Source organism: Medicago sativa, chromosome 7, assembly GCF_051527215.1.
Source record: "Medicago sativa cultivar Bolivia chromosome 7, Bolivia_mono, whole genome shotgun sequence".
NCBI lineage: Eukaryota > Viridiplantae > Streptophyta > Magnoliopsida > Fabales > Fabaceae > Medicago > Medicago sativa.
Window position 1 is genome coordinate 4,777,824 of NC_140755.1, and position 18,872 is coordinate 4,796,695.

General features: G+C 34.0%; 2 protein-coding genes and 1 pseudogene across 3 annotated transcripts; all 3 read left to right on the forward strand.

Moving 5' to 3' along the window:
* Positions 1 to 6,751: 6,751 nt before the first annotated feature.
* LOC146903684 (ras-related protein RABA5e-like) lies at positions 6,752 to 8,924 on the forward strand. Its single transcript, XM_085725808.1, has 2 exons — positions 6,752 to 7,130; positions 8,309 to 8,924. Exons 1-2 carry the CDS (start codon positions 6,791 to 6,793, stop codon positions 8,626 to 8,628), a joined length of 660 nt encoding a protein of 219 aa, XP_085581934.1. The 5' UTR covers positions 6,752 to 6,790; the 3' UTR covers positions 8,629 to 8,924.
* An 890-nt stretch (positions 8,925 to 9,814) lies between these two features.
* On the forward strand, positions 9,815 to 11,226 carry LOC146903685 (homoserine kinase pseudogene; annotated as a pseudogene). The gene is made up of 2 exons (XR_015018686.1): positions 9,815 to 10,945; positions 11,114 to 11,226. The product of XR_015018686.1 is annotated as a homoserine kinase pseudogene (transcript).
* On the forward strand, positions 11,114 to 18,236 carry LOC146903686 (uncharacterized). Its single transcript, XM_085725809.1, has 5 exons — positions 11,114 to 11,188; positions 12,695 to 12,751; positions 14,110 to 14,467; positions 15,814 to 15,913; positions 17,124 to 18,236. The coding sequence occupies exons 4-5, from the start codon at positions 15,890 to 15,892 to the stop codon at positions 17,550 to 17,552; spliced, it is 453 nt and encodes a 150-aa protein (XP_085581935.1). The 5' UTR covers positions 11,114 to 11,188; positions 12,695 to 12,751; positions 14,110 to 14,467; positions 15,814 to 15,889; the 3' UTR covers positions 17,553 to 18,236.
* The last annotated feature ends 636 nt before the right edge of the window (positions 18,237 to 18,872 follow it).

Here is an 18,872-nt window from a genome sequence, read left to right on the forward strand (position 1 = left end):
TACCAACAGTAACAAAAAATAATGAAGCCATGAAAAAGCAAAATAGAAATTAGATGATCTCAGGTTTAAGTTTCAAATTTTACTTTTTAATTGTTTTTAAATGTTCATTTCATGTTATGAAATTGAATGAATTCAATCTAGTTCTCACGTATAAGTTTCATATTATATTTGTTGATTGGTTTTGAAAGTTAATTTCATGTCTTGAAATTAATCTAGCTCTCAGTTTTAAGTTTCATAGTTTACTTGTTGATTGTTTTTGAATGTCAATTTCATGTTATAAAATTGAACGAAATTAATATAGCTCTCAAGTTTAACTTTCATATTTTGCTTGTTGATTGCTTTGAATGTTCATTTTATGTTATGAAAATTGAATAAAACTAACGTAGCTTTCATGTTTAAGTTTCATATTTTACTTGTTGATTTCTTTTGAATGTTCATTTTATGTTATAAAATTGAATGAAACTAATGTAGCTTTAGGTTTAAATTTCATTTTTACTTGTTTTTTTCTAATGTTAATTTCATGTTATGAAATTGAATCAAATTAATCTAACTCTCAAGTTTAAATTTCGTATTTTACTTGTTGATTGCTTTTGAATGGTAATTTCATGTTATGAAATTGAATGAAATTAATCTAGTTCTCAGGTTAAAGTTTCATATTTTACTCGTTAATTGTTTTTGAATGTTCATTTTATGTTATAAAATTGAATGAAACAAATCTAGCTTGAGGTTTAAGTTTCATATTTTACTAGTTAATTACTCTTTAATGTTAATTTCATATCATGGAATTGAAAGAAACTAATCTAACTATCAGGTTTAAGTTTCATACTTTACTTGTTGATTGCTTTTGAATGTTAATTTCATGTTATGAAATTGAAATAGTAATATAGTGAGATTGTGAGAGAAATCATTTACATCATTTCCATTTCCGTCAACTTCTTCAACAAACCAAAACCTTTTTTTTTTCTCAGAACAAACAAAAATGGCTGAAAAAGCAAACTTGTCCCCTCCTTCGTGTCTGTTTCAAATAATTGTTGAAGATTTGTGCTGTGAACTTGTTTGTTATTGGGGTTGTCACCAGTTGCAGAAACCAATCACTACATAATACTTTTTTTCCAAAATGAAGACGTGAAGATGTTCTTTGAGCTGTTCATGTTCGGATTCGAGATCTTCTTTATGGTGGTGCTCACTTTTGCTATCTTGGAGAATCCTCCTCAAAGCTACATCTTTACTTTACTCTTTGTGATACTTGGACATGGTTATTTATTCTTCTGCATGATTCATTTCTTAGTCTTAGACTAGTAATATCTGAAGGGAAAGATGTAAAAGCTCTAGCACCTAGCCCCGCCGCTATTGGTGATTCTGATTCCTACATCTTACATTCATCACCCATTTATTTCTCTGTCCTATCATGTCTTGTTGTGTGTTTTTGGCGTTATTTCAACCTTGATGTTGTTGATGTTGGGAGTGGACGCATCGACGCTACTGTTGACAGTGGAAAAGTTGATGATGTTGCAGTTGACGGTGGAAAAGTTGATGTTGTTACTTGTTGATTGCTTTTGAATGTTAATTTCATGTTATAAAATTGAAAGAAATTAATCTAGCTTTCAGGTTTAAATTTCTTATTTTAATTGTTGATTGCTTGTGAATGGTAATTTCATGTTATGAAATGAATGAAATTATTCTAGCTCCCACCTTTAAGTTTCATATTTTACTTGTTGATTGTTTTTCAATGTTAATTTTATGTTATGAAATTGAATGAAACAAATCTAGCTCTCATGTTTAAGTTTTATATTTTACTTGTTGATTGCTTTTGAATTTTGAATTTCATGTTATGAAATTGAATGAAATTAATCTAGCTCTAATGTTAAAGTTTCATATTTTACTCGTTGATTACTTTTGAATGTTCGTTTCATGTTATGAAATTTGAACCATCCATAACCAACCATCACATTAACTTTACAATGATCACTGTAGGGAACATTGTAGTGCCCATCTGTTGCTTTAAATAGTTAGTACAGTGAGATAAATCATGTTTCACCATTCTTTCCTTTGCCTCAACTTCACCTCTTCAACAACCAAAACCCTTTTTCTCAAAACAAAAGAAAAGGATGAAAAAAAACATCTCTCATTCGTGATCGTTTCAAAGAGTGAAATCATTTCATCCTATCTTCATTCTTTCCATTGCCTTCAACTTCACCACTTCAACAACCAAACATTTTTCTCAGAAAATAAAATGGTTGAAAAAAACACCTCCACTCCTTCGCGATCGTTTGAAAGAGTTGTTCAAGATATGTGATGTGAACTTCTTTGTGATTGCGGCTGTTATCAGTTGTAGAAACCAGAGCCAGCATGACACTTTTTTTTTAAAGGGAAAACGTGAAGTTTTTCTTTGAGTTGTTTATGTTTGGATTCGAGATCTTCTTTTTGGTGGTGCTCACTTGTGCCATTTTGGAGAACCCTTCTCAAGGTTATATCTTTCCTTCAGTGTTCGTCATAGTTGCACATGATTATTGTTGCTTCTGCATGACTAATTTTCTCAGTCTTAGACTAGCAATATCAAAAGGAAAAGAAGGAAAAGCTCCAACACCCAGCCCCGCCGCATCTGTTTGTCGGGATTCTGGTTCCTCCATCTCCTTCTTGTTACCTTCGTTACCCATTTACCACTAACCGTAATGAGAAACGAGGAACAAAGCACGACTGTAGGGCTGGAAATAGGTCAGACCGGCCTACAGGGGCCTACGACCTATCCTACGACAGGCCAGGCCAGACTTTTTTCTCAAATAGAGAAGACCTAGGCTTTTTTTAAGCCTATTTAGCTTAAAAGGCCAGGTCACAGGCCTCTCAAAAAGCCTCTTAAGCCTATTAGGCCGACCTATTTAAGTAATATGAATAATATTATTTATTATTATATTATATTTTATACTTTGAATTAAAATATGAATTTGTAAACTTTTTCAATAATTTAAGCTTTATTAGTATATATTAATTTTTTGAATATATAAATGTATTATTATAAACTAGAATAGAAATATGATACAATATATAGTCGAATTCCCTAAAACCTTGTGTTGATTATCAAAAGAGAGTTTAATCTAATTGAACTATTAGTTCGTTAGTCCATTTAAACTTAGATCACATTGCTTATTTAAAAATGCTCATAAGATATACGCTTTTAAACAGGCTAGCAGGCCGTATCAGACTTTCAGAAGGCCAGACTCAGGCCTAAATAGTAGGCCTATGACAGGCGCAGACCAGGCTTAGGCTTTAAAAAAATATGGCAGGCTAGACTTAGGTCTTGCAAAGCTTAGCTCGGCCTAGCCTATTCCTATCCCTACACGACTGTGGGGGCTTTCCACTTACGACCTTGTTAATGGATCATGTAGTGAATAAGGAAGTTGAGAGCTAAACATGGGGCACCTTGATCCCCTAAACCGGAGAAACTCATGCACTACCTGTGAAATTAGCCAAGTGAAGGCTAAACATCATGGGTCATGTCATTTGGTTAGTAAGGATAATTATAACGTTTGATCTAAGACCCATAATTTAGTTATGATTAAATTTATTTAAGTTTTTAAAGTGGAAGTGAGGTTTTGCCATAAAATCATATTTTTTTTATTTTAGAACCATTATTTTTAAATGGAACACTTATTGAGTAAGTTAACTGCGCGAGGTCTAGGATAGATTTTTTTTTGACAAAATAAAAGATATTCATTCATTCAAATTGAAATAGTATATCGATATAATGCAAATTCGCTAAAAACAAAAAGGATGAATCTGTGAACAGGCTCACAACATCCATGTTAATAGCATAAAACAACAAAGTACAAATGACTATATTTAAATCTCCGGAATAACCATGTTTCCGGATCTGCAACGTAGATGACGCCAAAGTCATTGATTGGATCTGCACTGGATCGAAGCTGATCTGACAATATGAAGCGATCAAATACCTGAGAGAAACAAGAAAAACAAACAACGTCACACAAAGACGACGAACAACCAACATCGCACGAAGACGACGAAATCACAAAATAAAATGAAATAGATGTGAAAATCACTTATTTCAATAAAAGGGAAATAGATAAACGAGTTAGCGGGGTGATTTTGGGTCAAAAATTGACCCTAAATCACCCCTCTTTGGTTGATGAAGGAGAAGAAACTAGTGTTTTTGTGACGGCTCACAAGAGAGAAAGGAAAAAGAGAGAGATAGGTCTAGGATAGATATACATACTTTTTTTATTTCTCAGCACGATTGAGAATATATGTGTGAATGTTTGCTAAACACGAAAATATAGCCGAATATGTTTTATAACTCGAGCTTTTTGTGATTATTAAGCTATGATTTTGTGCATTTTAATAATTATTTAGTGAACCTTAAAAGTCATCAAAATTTATTGGTTGACCAGACGATGTTTCAAGAATTTTATAATGTTAAGTGTTGAGATGAGAAATTTTCAGAAAAGAAAACATTAGAATGTGAGTAATGTTATTCAAGTAGTGAGGTAGTTTTTAAAAATTTGGGACCAGTTGGAAATTATAAAAAGTTAGGATATACTCCCTCCCGTCACTATTATAAGCAAAACTTCACTTTTTAGATACATTGAATAATTAATGTATCTAGTCTTTATTATAGACTAGATACATTAATTATTGACTGTATCTAAAAAGTGATGTTTTGCTTATAATAGTAACCGGAGGGAGTAACCTTTTACAATGCTAAGTTAGTGGGAAATCAATAAGCAACACATCATATTCGTGTCCCTAAGTTCCAAATATGTTATCAATCAAGAAAGGAAGCCAATTGATCAAAGCTTGAAATACAGTGGCAATTACGGCCACTCGTAACCAAGGGTTATGAACACAACAACCCAAATACCTTAAATTTGTGGTTTTTCATTAATGCACTTTGATGATCACTTGTAAATATCATTCATTTTTTTTTTTGTTAAGTAGATTATTTATCAAAATTGCACTCGTATGATAAATATATGAAGAATTTTAAATTTGAATCTAAATCTTTTCTAATATTTTTTTTATCTCGATCTCTACATATTACAATGTTCCTACTCCCTACCCTATGCTCATGAGGACATCAGTCTTATACTCCATCTGTCCTATTTAGAAGCACATTTTTTTCCCTCAAGAAAAATTGGTAGTGTAATTAATATGTTAATATTTTTTTGTCAAGTAGCCAACTGGTTAAAACTCACACATTTTAAATGTAAAAAAAATGGGGTGTCCGAGGTATGAACCTCCACCCCCGCATATATTATGCATTATCCCTATGTTCCAAATTATATGGAAAAAAAACCAAATCACACTTATTAAGAAAACTAAAACATAAGAATTTGAAGTATAGTTGTTTGTGGTTTCTTTGGAATAAATTTTATAGAAAGATGTAAAAACAATTTTCATTGACTATTGACTATAGAAAAAATGGAAGAGGGAGAAAATTGAACGTAATGTGCATTTAATTCCATGAGAATAAACAAAAGTTTTTCTTGAAAAATATGATTTTTTTTTTAAAAACATGATTAAATAGGATAAAAATTTGTCTTTTTGCTTACATTTTGGACAAAGAAAATAATTTTTTCTTGCTTACATTTTGGAACGAAGGGAGTACTCTTTCGTACGTATATGCAATAAATTTGGTTTTTTCATATCTCAAGACACTTAGAGCCCGTTTGGTGCACATGATATGATAGAGATAAGATATGATATGAAAATGGATAAGGATAGGAAAAGATATAGACAAGATAAACATTTATCCTATCACATGTTTGATGCATACATGATAACAAGCATAATATCATATATATATATACAATTAAATGACAAAATTACCATTGCAATTAATTATGTATATTTTAACCTTTTTTTTTTATTGAAATACAATTAAGTTATAATTAATTATGAATCATCTTCTTCCTTTATTTAAGGGGTGCCTTCTTCTTCTTCTTCAATTCCAAATACAATTAAAAAAAATTAATGGCTTCTTTAATTAAAAACAAAATCGTTTCTTCAATTACAACAAATTTCTATCAATTAATTTTTTTTTACAATCACAGTCCAAACTCTTAACCAAACCAATTGTTTTCTCTATTGAAGATAATACGAAATTCATAAATTCTCTGTTTCATCTCTTTTCAAATTTGACTTGAATACAAAAAAGATATTCAAGAAAGAAATAGACAAAAAAATTAAGCAAATGGAGGAAAAAGTGATTGTAGAGTAGAATTGGGGTTAGATTTGTGACAAATAGAAGAGATGGCGTTGAAGAGTTATGGAGGAAGAGGTAGAGGTCGATGGATGGAGAGCAGAGAAAACATGAGCGATGAATTGAGAGAGAGGGCAAAATAAGGATTTTAGTGCTAATCATGATAAGATAATTCTAACCCACCAAAAACTAAGGATATAAATAACAAATGGTGAGTATGATATAATTAGAAATAGGTTTAAATTATCATTTCCTTTTGGCGCATCAAACAACAAATTAAACCAGGATATGATAATTTTATCATATCCTGTCTTCCTATCCTGTGCACCAAATTTATTTAAAAAAGAAACAATAAAGGTATCTAATAATTTAAAAAAACAACTTATACTTACAGATAAATTTTATAGTGAAATTAAATGATTATTTATATACATACAGATATAAGAAATGAAAAAAAAAGAAAGAAAAGGGAAATATAGGTAATGGATTGAATGCAATGCATAAAAGTAGCTAGCACTAGATTTGTTTGTTTCCACTTGAATCGCAGGGTTGTTCACTTGAAACACAATCACAATGTCAAGTTCAGAAGACGAAGGAGGAGGAGAAGAATATCTCTTCAAAGTCGTTATAATCGGTGACTCCGCCGTTGGTAAATCCAATCTCCTCTCACGATACGCTCGCAACGAGTTCAATCTTCATTCCAAAGCAACAATCGGTGTTGAATTTCAAACTCAGAGCTTAGAAATTGATTCTAAAGAAGTTAAAGCTCAGATTTGGGATACTGCTGGTCAAGAACGTTTTCGTGCTGTTACTTCTGCTTATTATCGTGGTGCTGTTGGTGCTCTTGTTGTTTATGATATTTCTCGCAGAACTACTTTTGATAGCGTTGGTCGTTGGCTCGATGAACTCAAGAGTCTGTCTACTTTTCTTCTTTTCTTTTTCTATTTCTAGATCTAATCTTTTAGTTAATTTAATTCACTCTTATGTTGTTATGCTTTTGAGATCTCGTAATTAATTCATAGCTTATATATAATATCGATTCACTCTTAGTTAGGTTATGTTAATCTTGATTTTGCTATGTGAAATTGACTGTGTTGATTATATATAATCTTGATTGTTCATAGCTTAATTAATCTCACATTCTAAAGGAAGTGAACTATGTATCTTTGAGAAAAAAATTATGATATATATTTTATTACATGGTTTGAAATTGAGGTTGTGGTTACAGTTTTGCTGCAAATTTTGATATTGCGGCAAAGTATGAGCAAATATGGCAGATGTGGTCGTAATTGCTGCTGTCATTATGTCGTGACGACCTATAGAAACTATATATAGACCCTGTTTGGATAATCTGCTTAATTTGCAGTTTGTAGTATAATATAATCTCACTAGTACACTCTAAGGATGGAATTAAATTAATAGGAAAAAAATAGATAATAAAACTTGAACTACTAGTATATATCAATGATAGGAAGTTATTTGATTACATGGTTCGAAATTGCAGTCGCGCTGCAAACTTTGATATTGCGGTTGCGGCAAAATATGAGCAAATATGGCCAATGTGGTTGTAATTGGTGCTGTCATGATGTTGTGAAGACCTATAAAAACTAGGAGAAATTGCATTGACCTCCTCTGAGGTGTCTCATTAAGTGACACTCACACCCTTTTAGTTTTCAAAATGCACTCACCTCGCCTGTACTCCCTACAAATTTGTGCTTAACATTTTTTTTTTCCTGTTACGTCTCTATCTGACACTCACCATAAAACACTAGAGTACACATTCAGGTTGTGCTGCTAGGAACATAACTAGACCTTCCATATTCCTTATAGTAAGTGTTGTGAAAAAATGTTCAATGTGTTTTTTTTAGTGAGTATACAGGAGGTGAGTGCTTTTTGAATATCATAGAGGTTGTGAATGTTGTTTAAAGAGATCTCATGTGGATCAATGCAATTTCCTCTCTAAAAACTATGCATAATTGCTATGGTTAATTGCGGTTGTGGGCTGTAATTTAAAACTGTTTGATTATATAATTAATGTCTAAGTATAGCTAGAAGGTTGAAGTTTTTCTGTGTTTGATAACTGTGATGCAGCTCATTGTGATACGACGGTGGCAATGATGCTGGTGGGAAACAAGTGTGATTTGGATAATATAAGAGATGTGAGCATTGAAGAAGGCAAAAGTCTTGCGGAATCAGAAGGTTTGTTTTTCATGGAAACCTCTGCTTTGGACTCGACAAATGTGAAGACAGCTTTTGAGATGGTTATCAGAGAGATATACAACAATGTTAGCAGGAAGGTCCTGAACTCAGACACTTACAAGGCTGAACTATCTGTCAACAGGGTCAGTCTTGTTAACAATGGCAACTCTACATCCAAGCAAAGCAAAGGCTATTTTTCTTGCTGTTCCTGAATTTGGTTTTTATTGGTTTTGATGAATTAAAATTGAATTGGGTTGGCTTTTTCTTGCATGGAATATCTTTGAATAGTTTTTGGATTACATTACAACCACAAAAGACTATATATAGCAATGGAAATTTTATATATCTTCAATTTTAAGTAAACGGGTTTCAATTGTATAATTTGGGGGGTACAGAGAGATTGTAATTTCAGTTAATGAAGTGGACATCCATTTATGGCATGTTTGATGAATTCTTAGACATGATTGTTGTTCTTGATTAATCGGTGGTATAATTTACAAGTTTCTCATTTGTCTATTGTTTGTCAATGTTACATTCAAGGTTTGCTAGAGAATTTGCATGTACTGAATTTTTTTGTACTTGGTCAATGGTCAACGAGAAAGAAGTTGGTTTTAGTTCACAAGTTTCTTTTGATTTTGGCGAATATTTGTGGTACACTGATAGGTATTGACTTCTCAACGACCCTATAAAAAGGGTGAACTTTTGGCTGGCAGCTTTTCAATCTAATAAGCAATGCTTCTACTATAAATTTTGTGATAAACTTGAACTGATTTTGTCAACTTTTGACTTAGGAGTCAACTGTGTAATTTATGTCGTTAAATTTTTTATTGTTTGAAATTTAACGAATGGTTTTTTTTGTAACATCAAAAATCAATTTTTTTTTAAAAAATTATCAATTGTTTTTAATTTTAAATCTTTAACAAGTATTTTTAAAACACTTTGGTGCCTCGTAAGTTTAGCTCAGTTGTTAGAGACAATGAATAATATATGCAAGGTTCGAAGTTTAAAACCCGACAAAAAAAAAAAAAAAACACTTTGGTGACAAGGTCTAAATTCAGTTCAGGTGAGAATCACGCTGAACATGTGTTTATTTCACGATTATTACTTCTTCCATTTATGTTTAAGTGTATTTTTAGAGTGAATTTCCCGTTGATATTTAACCGTCTTTGGTATTTTAAAGGTAGGACTCTTGTTTTTTTTGATAAAACTAATTAATGTTATCTATTTGAAAAACTAAAATGAGTTTTTTTTCTTTTTGAAACAAAGTTTGTTTGTTTTTTTATCTAAACAAAGTTTGTTTCTAACGTTCCTTAAAAAATCGAAGTGCAAAGTAAAATCATCTGTCTCCCACCCAACCAACAACGTTATTCCGTCGTCATTAGAGCAAACCCAAGTCCAATGGCGGCGACAACAGGGATCCACCCAACGTTTTCAGCTTTACCGAATTTGAATTTGAAGAAAGGCACAAAAAATAGAAGAGCTAAGATCTCACTAATCAGATGCATAGCTCAGAAGCCATTCACGACCACTGAACAAGAGCCAGAAGCAGTGTATTCGTCCGTCAAGGCCTTTGCTCCGGCCACGGTGGCCAATCTAGGTCCGGGATTTGATTTCCTAGGCTGCGCAGTCGATGGCATTGGCGACACAGTCTCACTCAAGCTCGACCCAAATGTCAACCCCGGTGAGTTATGTATCTCAGATATATCAGGAGCTCAAAATCTCAGCAAAAACCCTCTCAACAACTGCGCCGGCCATCGAAGCCATGAAAATGCTCGGCGTTCAATCCTCCGTGGGTCTTTCACTTTCCCTCCACAAGGGTTTGCCTTTGGGGAGTGGCTTGGGATCTAGTGCTGCCAGCGCTGCTGCAGCTGCTGTCGCCGTAAACGAAATCTTTGGTAACAGGTTGGGTGTAGATGACCTTGTTCTAGCATGCTTAAAATCAGAAGAGAAGGTATCTGGTTACCACGCCGACAACGTTGCCCCATCCATCATGGGTGGTTTTGTGTTGATTCACAATTACCAACCCTTGGAATTGATGCAGTTGAAGTTCCCATCTGAAAAGGAGCTTTATTTCGTACTTGTCACACCTGAATTTGAAGCACCAACGAACAAGATGAGATTAGCACTGCCTTTGAGGATAGGGATGCCGCATCATGTGTGGAATTCTAGCCAGGCAGCTGCTCTTGTGGCCTCAGTGTTACAGGGGGATTTGTTCATGTTAGGGAAGGCCCTGTCATCCGATAAGATTGTTGAACCCAACCGTGCACCATTGATTCCTGGGATGGATGCTGTCAAGAAGGCTGCCATTCAAGTTGGAGCTTTTGGCTGCACCATCAGTGGTGCTGGACCTACTGCGGTTGCTGTCACGGATAATGAGGAAAAGGGACACATCATTGCTCAACACATGATTCGAGCTTTTCAAAACGAAGGAAACTTGAATGCTTCTGCCAATGTCAAGCAGCTTGATCGACTTGGTGCTAGACTTATTAGCAGCGTTCATTTAAATTGATTTCAGTGTAGCTAGCTTAGGTATGTACCCTTCAATTGCTGAAGTACTGGTTTTGTATCAGCATGAAAACTTTTTGAGCCAGTACAACTTGATATTAGTTGCCTGATCAAGTGGCATGGCATTTAACACATAATGTTTAATGATTTTCTTATGTAACCTTTGAACTACTTTGTGGCACAATTCTGTAGGGAAAAGCTCTATATAACAGTGGCGGATCCAGGACCCTGAGTCAGGGGGTGCAAAATTTTAACTCCGATATATATGTATGTTGAAATATTACAATTTTGAGTGCAAACACAAATTAGTCCCCGACTTTTTAGGCGGTCTCAAATAGAATCCTTGAATTATACATGTTTTAAAAGGTCTCCGACTCAATTAAACTGTCAAGTTGGTTCATATATTTAACAACTTACTCTCAATTAAGTTCTTATATCTTAACAATATACCCTGAATTTATTCCTTATATATTAAACAAATTACTATCAATTTAAATTCTAACATACCAGGAAGACTAATTTAAGTGAAATTTGACAGAAAAATGAATCATTCTAAAATACTTATAGTCTTCGATATCTATTTAAAAATGTTCTACTAATAGAGAGATGAGTAGTTTAACTCGTTTGACTTAAAAGAAAAATAGTTAAAGGTCTTGAACTAGGATAGAGGAGTAGATTTTTTTTGACCAACATGACAAAAGAGTAGATATTAATTCATCAAACTAATTAATAATATTTCTCATTTAAAAGAAGGAAAAAAAATGTCTAAATTAGTTTTGTGGTTTAACTAAAAACATAATATATGTCCTCGTGAGCAAAGCTCAGTTGGTTGGGACAATGCATAGTATATACAAGGTCTGGGGATCAAACCCCGGCCACCAAAAAAAAAAAACATAATATATACGTGCCGCTATGTGAGTTATTAAGTTTACTTATGTCAGACTTTAGATTTAGATGATTCAAACATTAAATAAAGAGGATTGCTATATTAAATTAATAACCAAAAGCCAAAAGCTACTATGAATAAGAAGTAAAAGGCAAGTTGATATGCAAGTCATGCAGCTCCATGCCTAAACCTCCCGTAAAAACACAAGAAACGCAAAAAGTTAGTTTGAAACGCCGACTTTGAAGCGCAGAAAGTGAGAGAGCCAGTTGATCGGTGCAAATTAAATAATTGAGGGTGTGCAAAGTAGTAGTAGAGCTGAATAATAGGGGGTAATATAGACAATTTCAGGGTGTGCAGGTGCACACCCTCACCAAGGGGTAGCTCCGCCCCTGTATATAATCTTATATAACTATTGTTGCTGCTTATCACAAAAGTTTTCTCATCATTATTTTTTGAAGAATCCATTTAAAGCAAAATATGATAATGGATTGCTATTGACACTAAATTAGCTATATGGTTCTTCTTAATAGGGACTACTATAATTGTTATCAAATGTTGTATTAGTGATTTGGTTGTATGAAAAGATATGAAACTTGAAACTGGTTGATGTTTCTGAGAATCGTGTACAAAATAAACTACATATTTGATCCAAATAAAAATCCTTTTGTTGCATTTGTTTACTTTTATTTGAATTAAGCTCAGTAAATTCTTCATTGCCTGCAAATCGACTCTTAATTTTTGCTAAATGGATCTGCTTTATTGTTTTTCACATGCTAGGTTCATTGTTGGCCTCTTGATTCAGTTATCACCTCTTATTTTGCTTGTTTTAGTTGTGTCATACCATTTCTCTTTGCTTTGTTGTGTCATACCTTCTCTTAATCCTTTAGGCTGGCAACCTGGTATCCAAAAAGGAGCTGCTGATTGGGATAAGCTTGAAGATAAAGGTAACCGAAATAACACTAATTAGATCTGATATTGTATTAATTACTAAAAATAAAATAAAAATGATTTGCAAATTGTGTGGCATCTGCCATAAATTTTGAGGATTTTTTGCGAAAGGTTATGAAACTACATTGACATGAACACTAGGCTAATTATCATTTTATCTGGGGGATTATTTGATATATGAATCTCATATTGGATGTTGTAGCACCTATAGTGGAAACTGGGCTTAGGTGGTTTGGGTATGTAGAGAGATGACCTGTAGATGTTGTAGTAAGGAGAGTAGATCAGATGGAGGATAGTCAGATCACTATAGGCAAAAGTAAACATAGAAAAACTATAAGAGAAACTATTAAGAAAAATCTAGAGATTAATGAGTTGGATCGAAATATGATTTATGGTAGAACATTATGGTGTAGTTTGATCCATGTAGCCAACTCCACTTAATGGGATAAGGCATGGTTGTTGTTGTTGTTATTGCATTTTTGGTTTTGATAAGAATAATCTATCACTATTCTTATAATTTAGGCAGCACAGTTTATCTTAAAACAAAATTCGTGTGTGAAGTATTACAGTGTGCATTTTTTTCTTCTTTTGTTGTCTTTTTGTTTAGTTCGCTTGGTATACTTTTATTCTTCTTAGCTGTATTTACCCCTCTCTATTAGGATCGAATGCGTATGTACATGTGATGCACAATTTAAGGCTGTCAATTTTTACCTGTATTGAGTCAAAACTGAATTTCAATGCCTACTCACGACACATGCATTTTTATCAGCTGAAAATGATAATAACAAAATACTAAGCAAGCTAGTCAAAATCCGATCACACACACACACACACAGAGTTAATGATATTTGTAACTATATAATTAATGGATGAGACAATGAAGTAGTATACTCAGTTGAATATTGCAATTGGGTGCTACATAAGTAGAACTTGAAGAAGCTAGCCAGTCTTATCTTTAAGGATATTATTATTCTTATCTATATGGTCAGTTCCTAGCTTTTCTCACTTACTCTGCCTGCGTATACACCTCTCTTGCATCTGTAGTTCTGTATTTCTTTTACACTACTTCGCCAGCTGTTGAACTATACTTCTTTGTGCTATATTATGTATTCATTTTCTAAGCTTACCTGTTTGTCTAATGGAAGAGTTTGATCATTTTGAACAGTTATATGGTTTAGGAAAAATGGTAATCCAAAATTAGGTTATAAGAGATGTTATATGATATTGGTGAGATTAAAATTATGGGTCACTGCAATTTCCTCATTTTCCGGTCTCTATCCATTCTCTTTTGAAGAATGTTGGAAATATATGGATAATTTTTTAGTTATCTACCATGCTTTCTTTCTTCTGGCAGAATTTACTCTTGTCAAAGAATACACTCTTGATGTGCAAAACACCAAAGCGCCTCCAAAACAAAAGCAACCAAAGGCTGTAAACGCAAAAGCTTTGGATATTGACTGTCCAAAATTTGTAGCGTCGCCTAAGAGTGATAATAAATCAGAAAAACCTCAGACTACAACTGAACAGGGAGCAGGCAACAGATCTGTTTATAATAAAAGTGACGATGGGTCTGCGAAAAGTGCTCCTAATGGTCCATTTGCAAGCAGTACTATCGGAAGTCCACGTAGGGACTTTATTGATTCTGACATTCGAAAGACTTCTGGTGAAGATAGCTCACCCCGTAATCAAGATGATGCGCAAGAAACCCAAAGGTATGGATTTTAAGATTTGCACACTAGTTTTCCAAATCATGAGTAACTCAAGTTGCTCATTTGGATTTTACTGATCATCTATATTCTCTGTGCCTTTTTGAAGTTTGTGGTGATCAGAATGATTGTCATTGTATAAAATGGTGATTATTTGTATTACACTTTTGCTTCCACCTAGCAAGTTATTCTTTTCGGGTAGCTTATGCATGACATTGTATTAGAGCCCCAGTGATTTTGAACAATAGGATAGGAGTTTGATCCTTGCTGCCCCATTTTTCTAATCGTATATCTTTAATTCAAGGTAAAGTGTTCATGTGTGTTTTACATTTTTCAACTCAAAGGGATTTTGTCTCCACATGTGTGTTCCCAAATAATTCATAGCTGAACAGTAATACTATCATCAACACACACCCATGTGCGCGTGCGCATACCTCTCCTCACATTTGTATATTTGAGGCTACTATCCTCCCCTTTTGCTTGGGCAAAAAACCTATTTTTCCAACTTGACAGAAAACCCATCTGTCAAAACTCGGTCAAATATGAGGATGCGAACCTCCTCATATTTGAACTGAAGCGAGCATGTTAGCATCCTCCACACACTCATCCTCTACACACTCTCTTTACTTAATTGTTTATTTCCTTGTTGACTAAATCATCCCCTCTCACTTTCATTGAGTGGTTTTTGCAACTGGAAAGGACGCATGCAGGTTTTGTACGATTTTATCACCGATTTAATTTGTTTCCTTTAAACTCAATCTTGTGCACAAAAAATATAACTTTTTTTGGATAAAATCTCACATAAAGGAAATTTACACATCTGCGAGGGCAGGAAAGGAAACATAGTGAAAATGGGATATGCACCATACCATTCAAGGATTTTGAGAGCATAAGTCTGAAAAAATAGAATTAAAGGAAAATCAGTTGTTTGTATGCAAAAAAAGGATATAGAACACAATGAGGACTGCATTCCACCTTGTCACTTCGATGCTAAATGTCATATAGGGGTCTTACTTACCTAGAAAATTTAAATAGCAACAAAGTATATTATGAACTAGTTATAGTATGCATTATAAACTCTTTGACGGATTAGAAAATAGCGTTAGATTGATGTGACTTTTACAAGCATGTGCATGATATGGAGTTGAGGTTTGGTGGTTGTTGTTGTTATGCGTGATAAGGTAGTTTATTCCCAACTGTAGAATGGAAACTTTATTTATTTGTTTAAAATTGGTTTTGGTTCATGTCAGTGTCCACGGTTAGCAATATATGTTTAATTTTTTTTTGTTGGTATTAGATAGATTTTGTGATCTTGTAAAATAATTGTTTGGTATTTAATCTTGCATATGCAGTGATCATGGTGGTGAGAAGTCTGTGTTTTCTGAAGAAAGAGCTTTTGACGAACCTAATTGGGGACCTTCGACACAAATGAGGATAGTGATCACTATGGAGGTATGCAAGCTCTTGCATATAAAGTGGTTTGTCAGCAAAATCCTTTCTTTTGAAGGACACATCTGTTTAAATTTCTCCTGCTATATTCTAAATTGTCAGCACCAATGTTGGCGGTTTAATTACTGCATTTCTCCTGCTTGATTATAACTTGATAGTGATGTTATTGTAATATTTTGGAAACGCTAACCTGATCATAGTCTAGCACACCACACCTATTTATACCAGTGATCTAGGAAAAGTCGCCAAACTAGTACCATTACTCAACATGATAAGACTCCTAGCAGAAAAGTGATAATATGATATTCTAAAACTTTCTCCTCAAATTGAAGAATTACCAAGGTCTCAGCTTGTTATAAATTTTTGTCAAGAAAAAGCTAAGTTAAAAATAAACCCACACAACAATAAAAAAAACAATTTATAAACTTAGTAACTATAAGATAACAAAACATATAATAGGCTTCCCTAAAAAGGGCTTTTAAATAATGTTTTTTTTTTTTTTTTGTTTTTGAAGAAGCTAAATTAGCCACCTAAATTGACATTAGAGAGAATCGAACTTGAGACCTCAAGGAGGGCTTTTAAATAATGTTTGTAAAACAAAATGTGGTTGGGATGAGGCACGTGTAGAGGAGTTAGTCAGAGTATTCCATAGCTATGGGCAAGAAGACAATGTTGGACTGATGCTTACTAGGAACAGGTCACCATTCAGAACTGTCAGCACCGTGGTTGTCTTATCTAGTTGATTCATACACTCGTATGAGTTTAAGACTCTAGTTATCAAAGTTTGGATTAACTCACGTACAATATCATTTGTATAAACTTGAGTAGATTCAATTAGACTCACGGGTTAGAGGACGATTGAACAAGTCTACAATATTTTTCCAAAAATGCCCAAAATAACAGTGGTGTGTGTGTTTTTTTTTTTCTTTTCTTTTCAATTCCACAAATACAGCTGATATCCCAACACGAGCTAATCTCCAAAGAAGGTGATCAATGTTGTATCGAGTCTCAACTCCTTTTGTAAGGTTCAAGAGATCTCGATAGCTACACAATACTTATGACTGATACAAATTCATGGTTATTTGGTTTTTAGAAATTGATAGCTTTTATAAAATTTGATGACCGTGCCTTAGTATCAAATGGTTAGATGTCATTCTTTTATACTCTTAGCAGTCTACTGATTGCTTTTGGACATTTGTTTATACTTTAACAGGAGAGAGAGCTTGATGGAGCTGGAGACAACTATTTCTTTAGTTCTGGAGACCTGGGCATCAACCCCATGAAAACATCTTCACCAAAGGCCGCTGATCTCTTCCAGAAGATCAGTGGATTCAGTTTTGATGATTCTGTTCCAAGCACCCCACTTTTCAGCTCAAACAGTTCCCCACAAAGGCCTAAAGACTGGTTGGAAAACGCTTTTGACTTTTCAAGATTTGATTCATTTAGCACACACGATAGTGTATCTTTACCTGCTCGGGAAGCACAACCACCAGTACGGTTTGATTCTGTCCGCAGCATTGCGGATTTTGATCATGGTTTTCCTGTTTTTGATGACTCAGATCCCTTTGGCTCTGGGTCTTTTAGGACTTCATCAGAAAGTCAAACTCCCAGAAAAGGATCCGATAATTGGAGTGCTTTATAGTTTTGCAATTCTACCACACATTCATGCGTTATTTCTGTCTTCAGGCCTTCCGATATTTGCCTCTGGTGGAGTGAGTTGTGCATCTTTCTATGTGGCACCTCTTATTTGTAATGTATTCTTTGTATTTAATCTTGTGTATTCCTTATCCCTCTGTTTTTCTTTGGCGTTACCGTTCAATTGCAACATGACTAGCAGCACTTCAATTGCAACATTGGTGATTCCGTTACTGTTCATGAATACAAGAACAAGATTCAGAGAAGAAGAATGATTCAGATATGGTGTGATGTTGGAGAAGAAGATTCATCAACTGCGAAGATTGGAGCGCGTGTTAGGGTTAAGGTTCCTCTCAAAGTCTACCATGTTCCCAAAGTTCCTGAAGTTAATCTCACTGGTAGAGAAGGGCAAATCAAACAGAACGTGACTTTCTGGAAAGATAATAAGCGAATCTCTGCTAATCTTCCTTATAAGTTTGAATTTGTTGCTGATGATATTCAAGGTCCTCGTGGTCCTCTCAAGTTTGTTGCTCATCTCAAAGATGATGAATTCGAATTTCTCTCTCAGTAGACTAGTAGAATATTTCATTTCACTTTTTATCAGTTTTGTTATATCATAAATAAATTATGAACTCAGCTGTAATGATGTAATGTATCACACCTCTTTAATCAAATTCCATCAACTATACTATACATTACTACTTCACTTTTATTCTTAATCATGTAAGGGATTGCTTGAGTAGAAGGCGTTGATAGGTGCCTCTTTGCAGCAGGGGTTTTTTGGGAGAGCTGTTTTGCTGTTTTGGCTTGTGTGAACTGCTGCTGTTTGCATCGCTTAGCAGTCACAGCAGCCGCTGGGTTTTTGATCTTGGTTTAGTTGCCTTTGTCACCTGCATCATGGTGTATTGGCTGTTGTTTTTGGTAGGTTCAGCTGCTGTCTGTCTTTCTTTGCCTTTGTCGCCTGCGTTTTGGTGTATTGGCTCCCTGTAATTTCTGTACATGCCTTTGTCGCCTGTGTTTTGGTGTATTGGATATTTGTGGTACACTTATAGGTTTGACTTCACAATGACCCTATATAAAGGGTGTCTGTACTTTGAACTTTTGGCTGGCAGCTTTTCAATCTAATAGGCAACGCATCTATTATCCCAAATCTGATGTTTATATACTTTTGACTAAGGAGTCAACTGTGTAATTTATGCTGTTAAATTTTTTATTGTTTGAAATATAAGGAATGTTTTTTTAGTTTTACGAAACTAAACTCGTCATTTTAATAGTAAAGCAATTTGAAATATAAAAACGTAGTAGTTACTAAAACATTTGGAGTTTT

Bases quoted from the DNA above. Each gene is read 5' to 3' on its own strand.
- LOC146903684 (XM_085725808.1), top strand. From the start codon at position 6,791: ATGTCAAGTTCAGAAGACGAAGGAGGAGGAGAAGAATATCTCTTCAAA. The intron at 7,131-8,308 runs GTCTGTCTACTT...ACTGTGATGCAG, and splicing joins TTGGCTCGATGAACTCAAGA to CTCATTGTGATACGACGGTG.
- LOC146903686 (XM_085725809.1), top strand. From the start codon at position 15,890: ATGAGGATAGTGATCACTATGGAG. The intron at 15,914-17,123 runs GTATGCAAGCTC...ATACTTTAACAG, and splicing joins GGATAGTGATCACTATGGAG to GAGAGAGAGCTTGATGGAGC.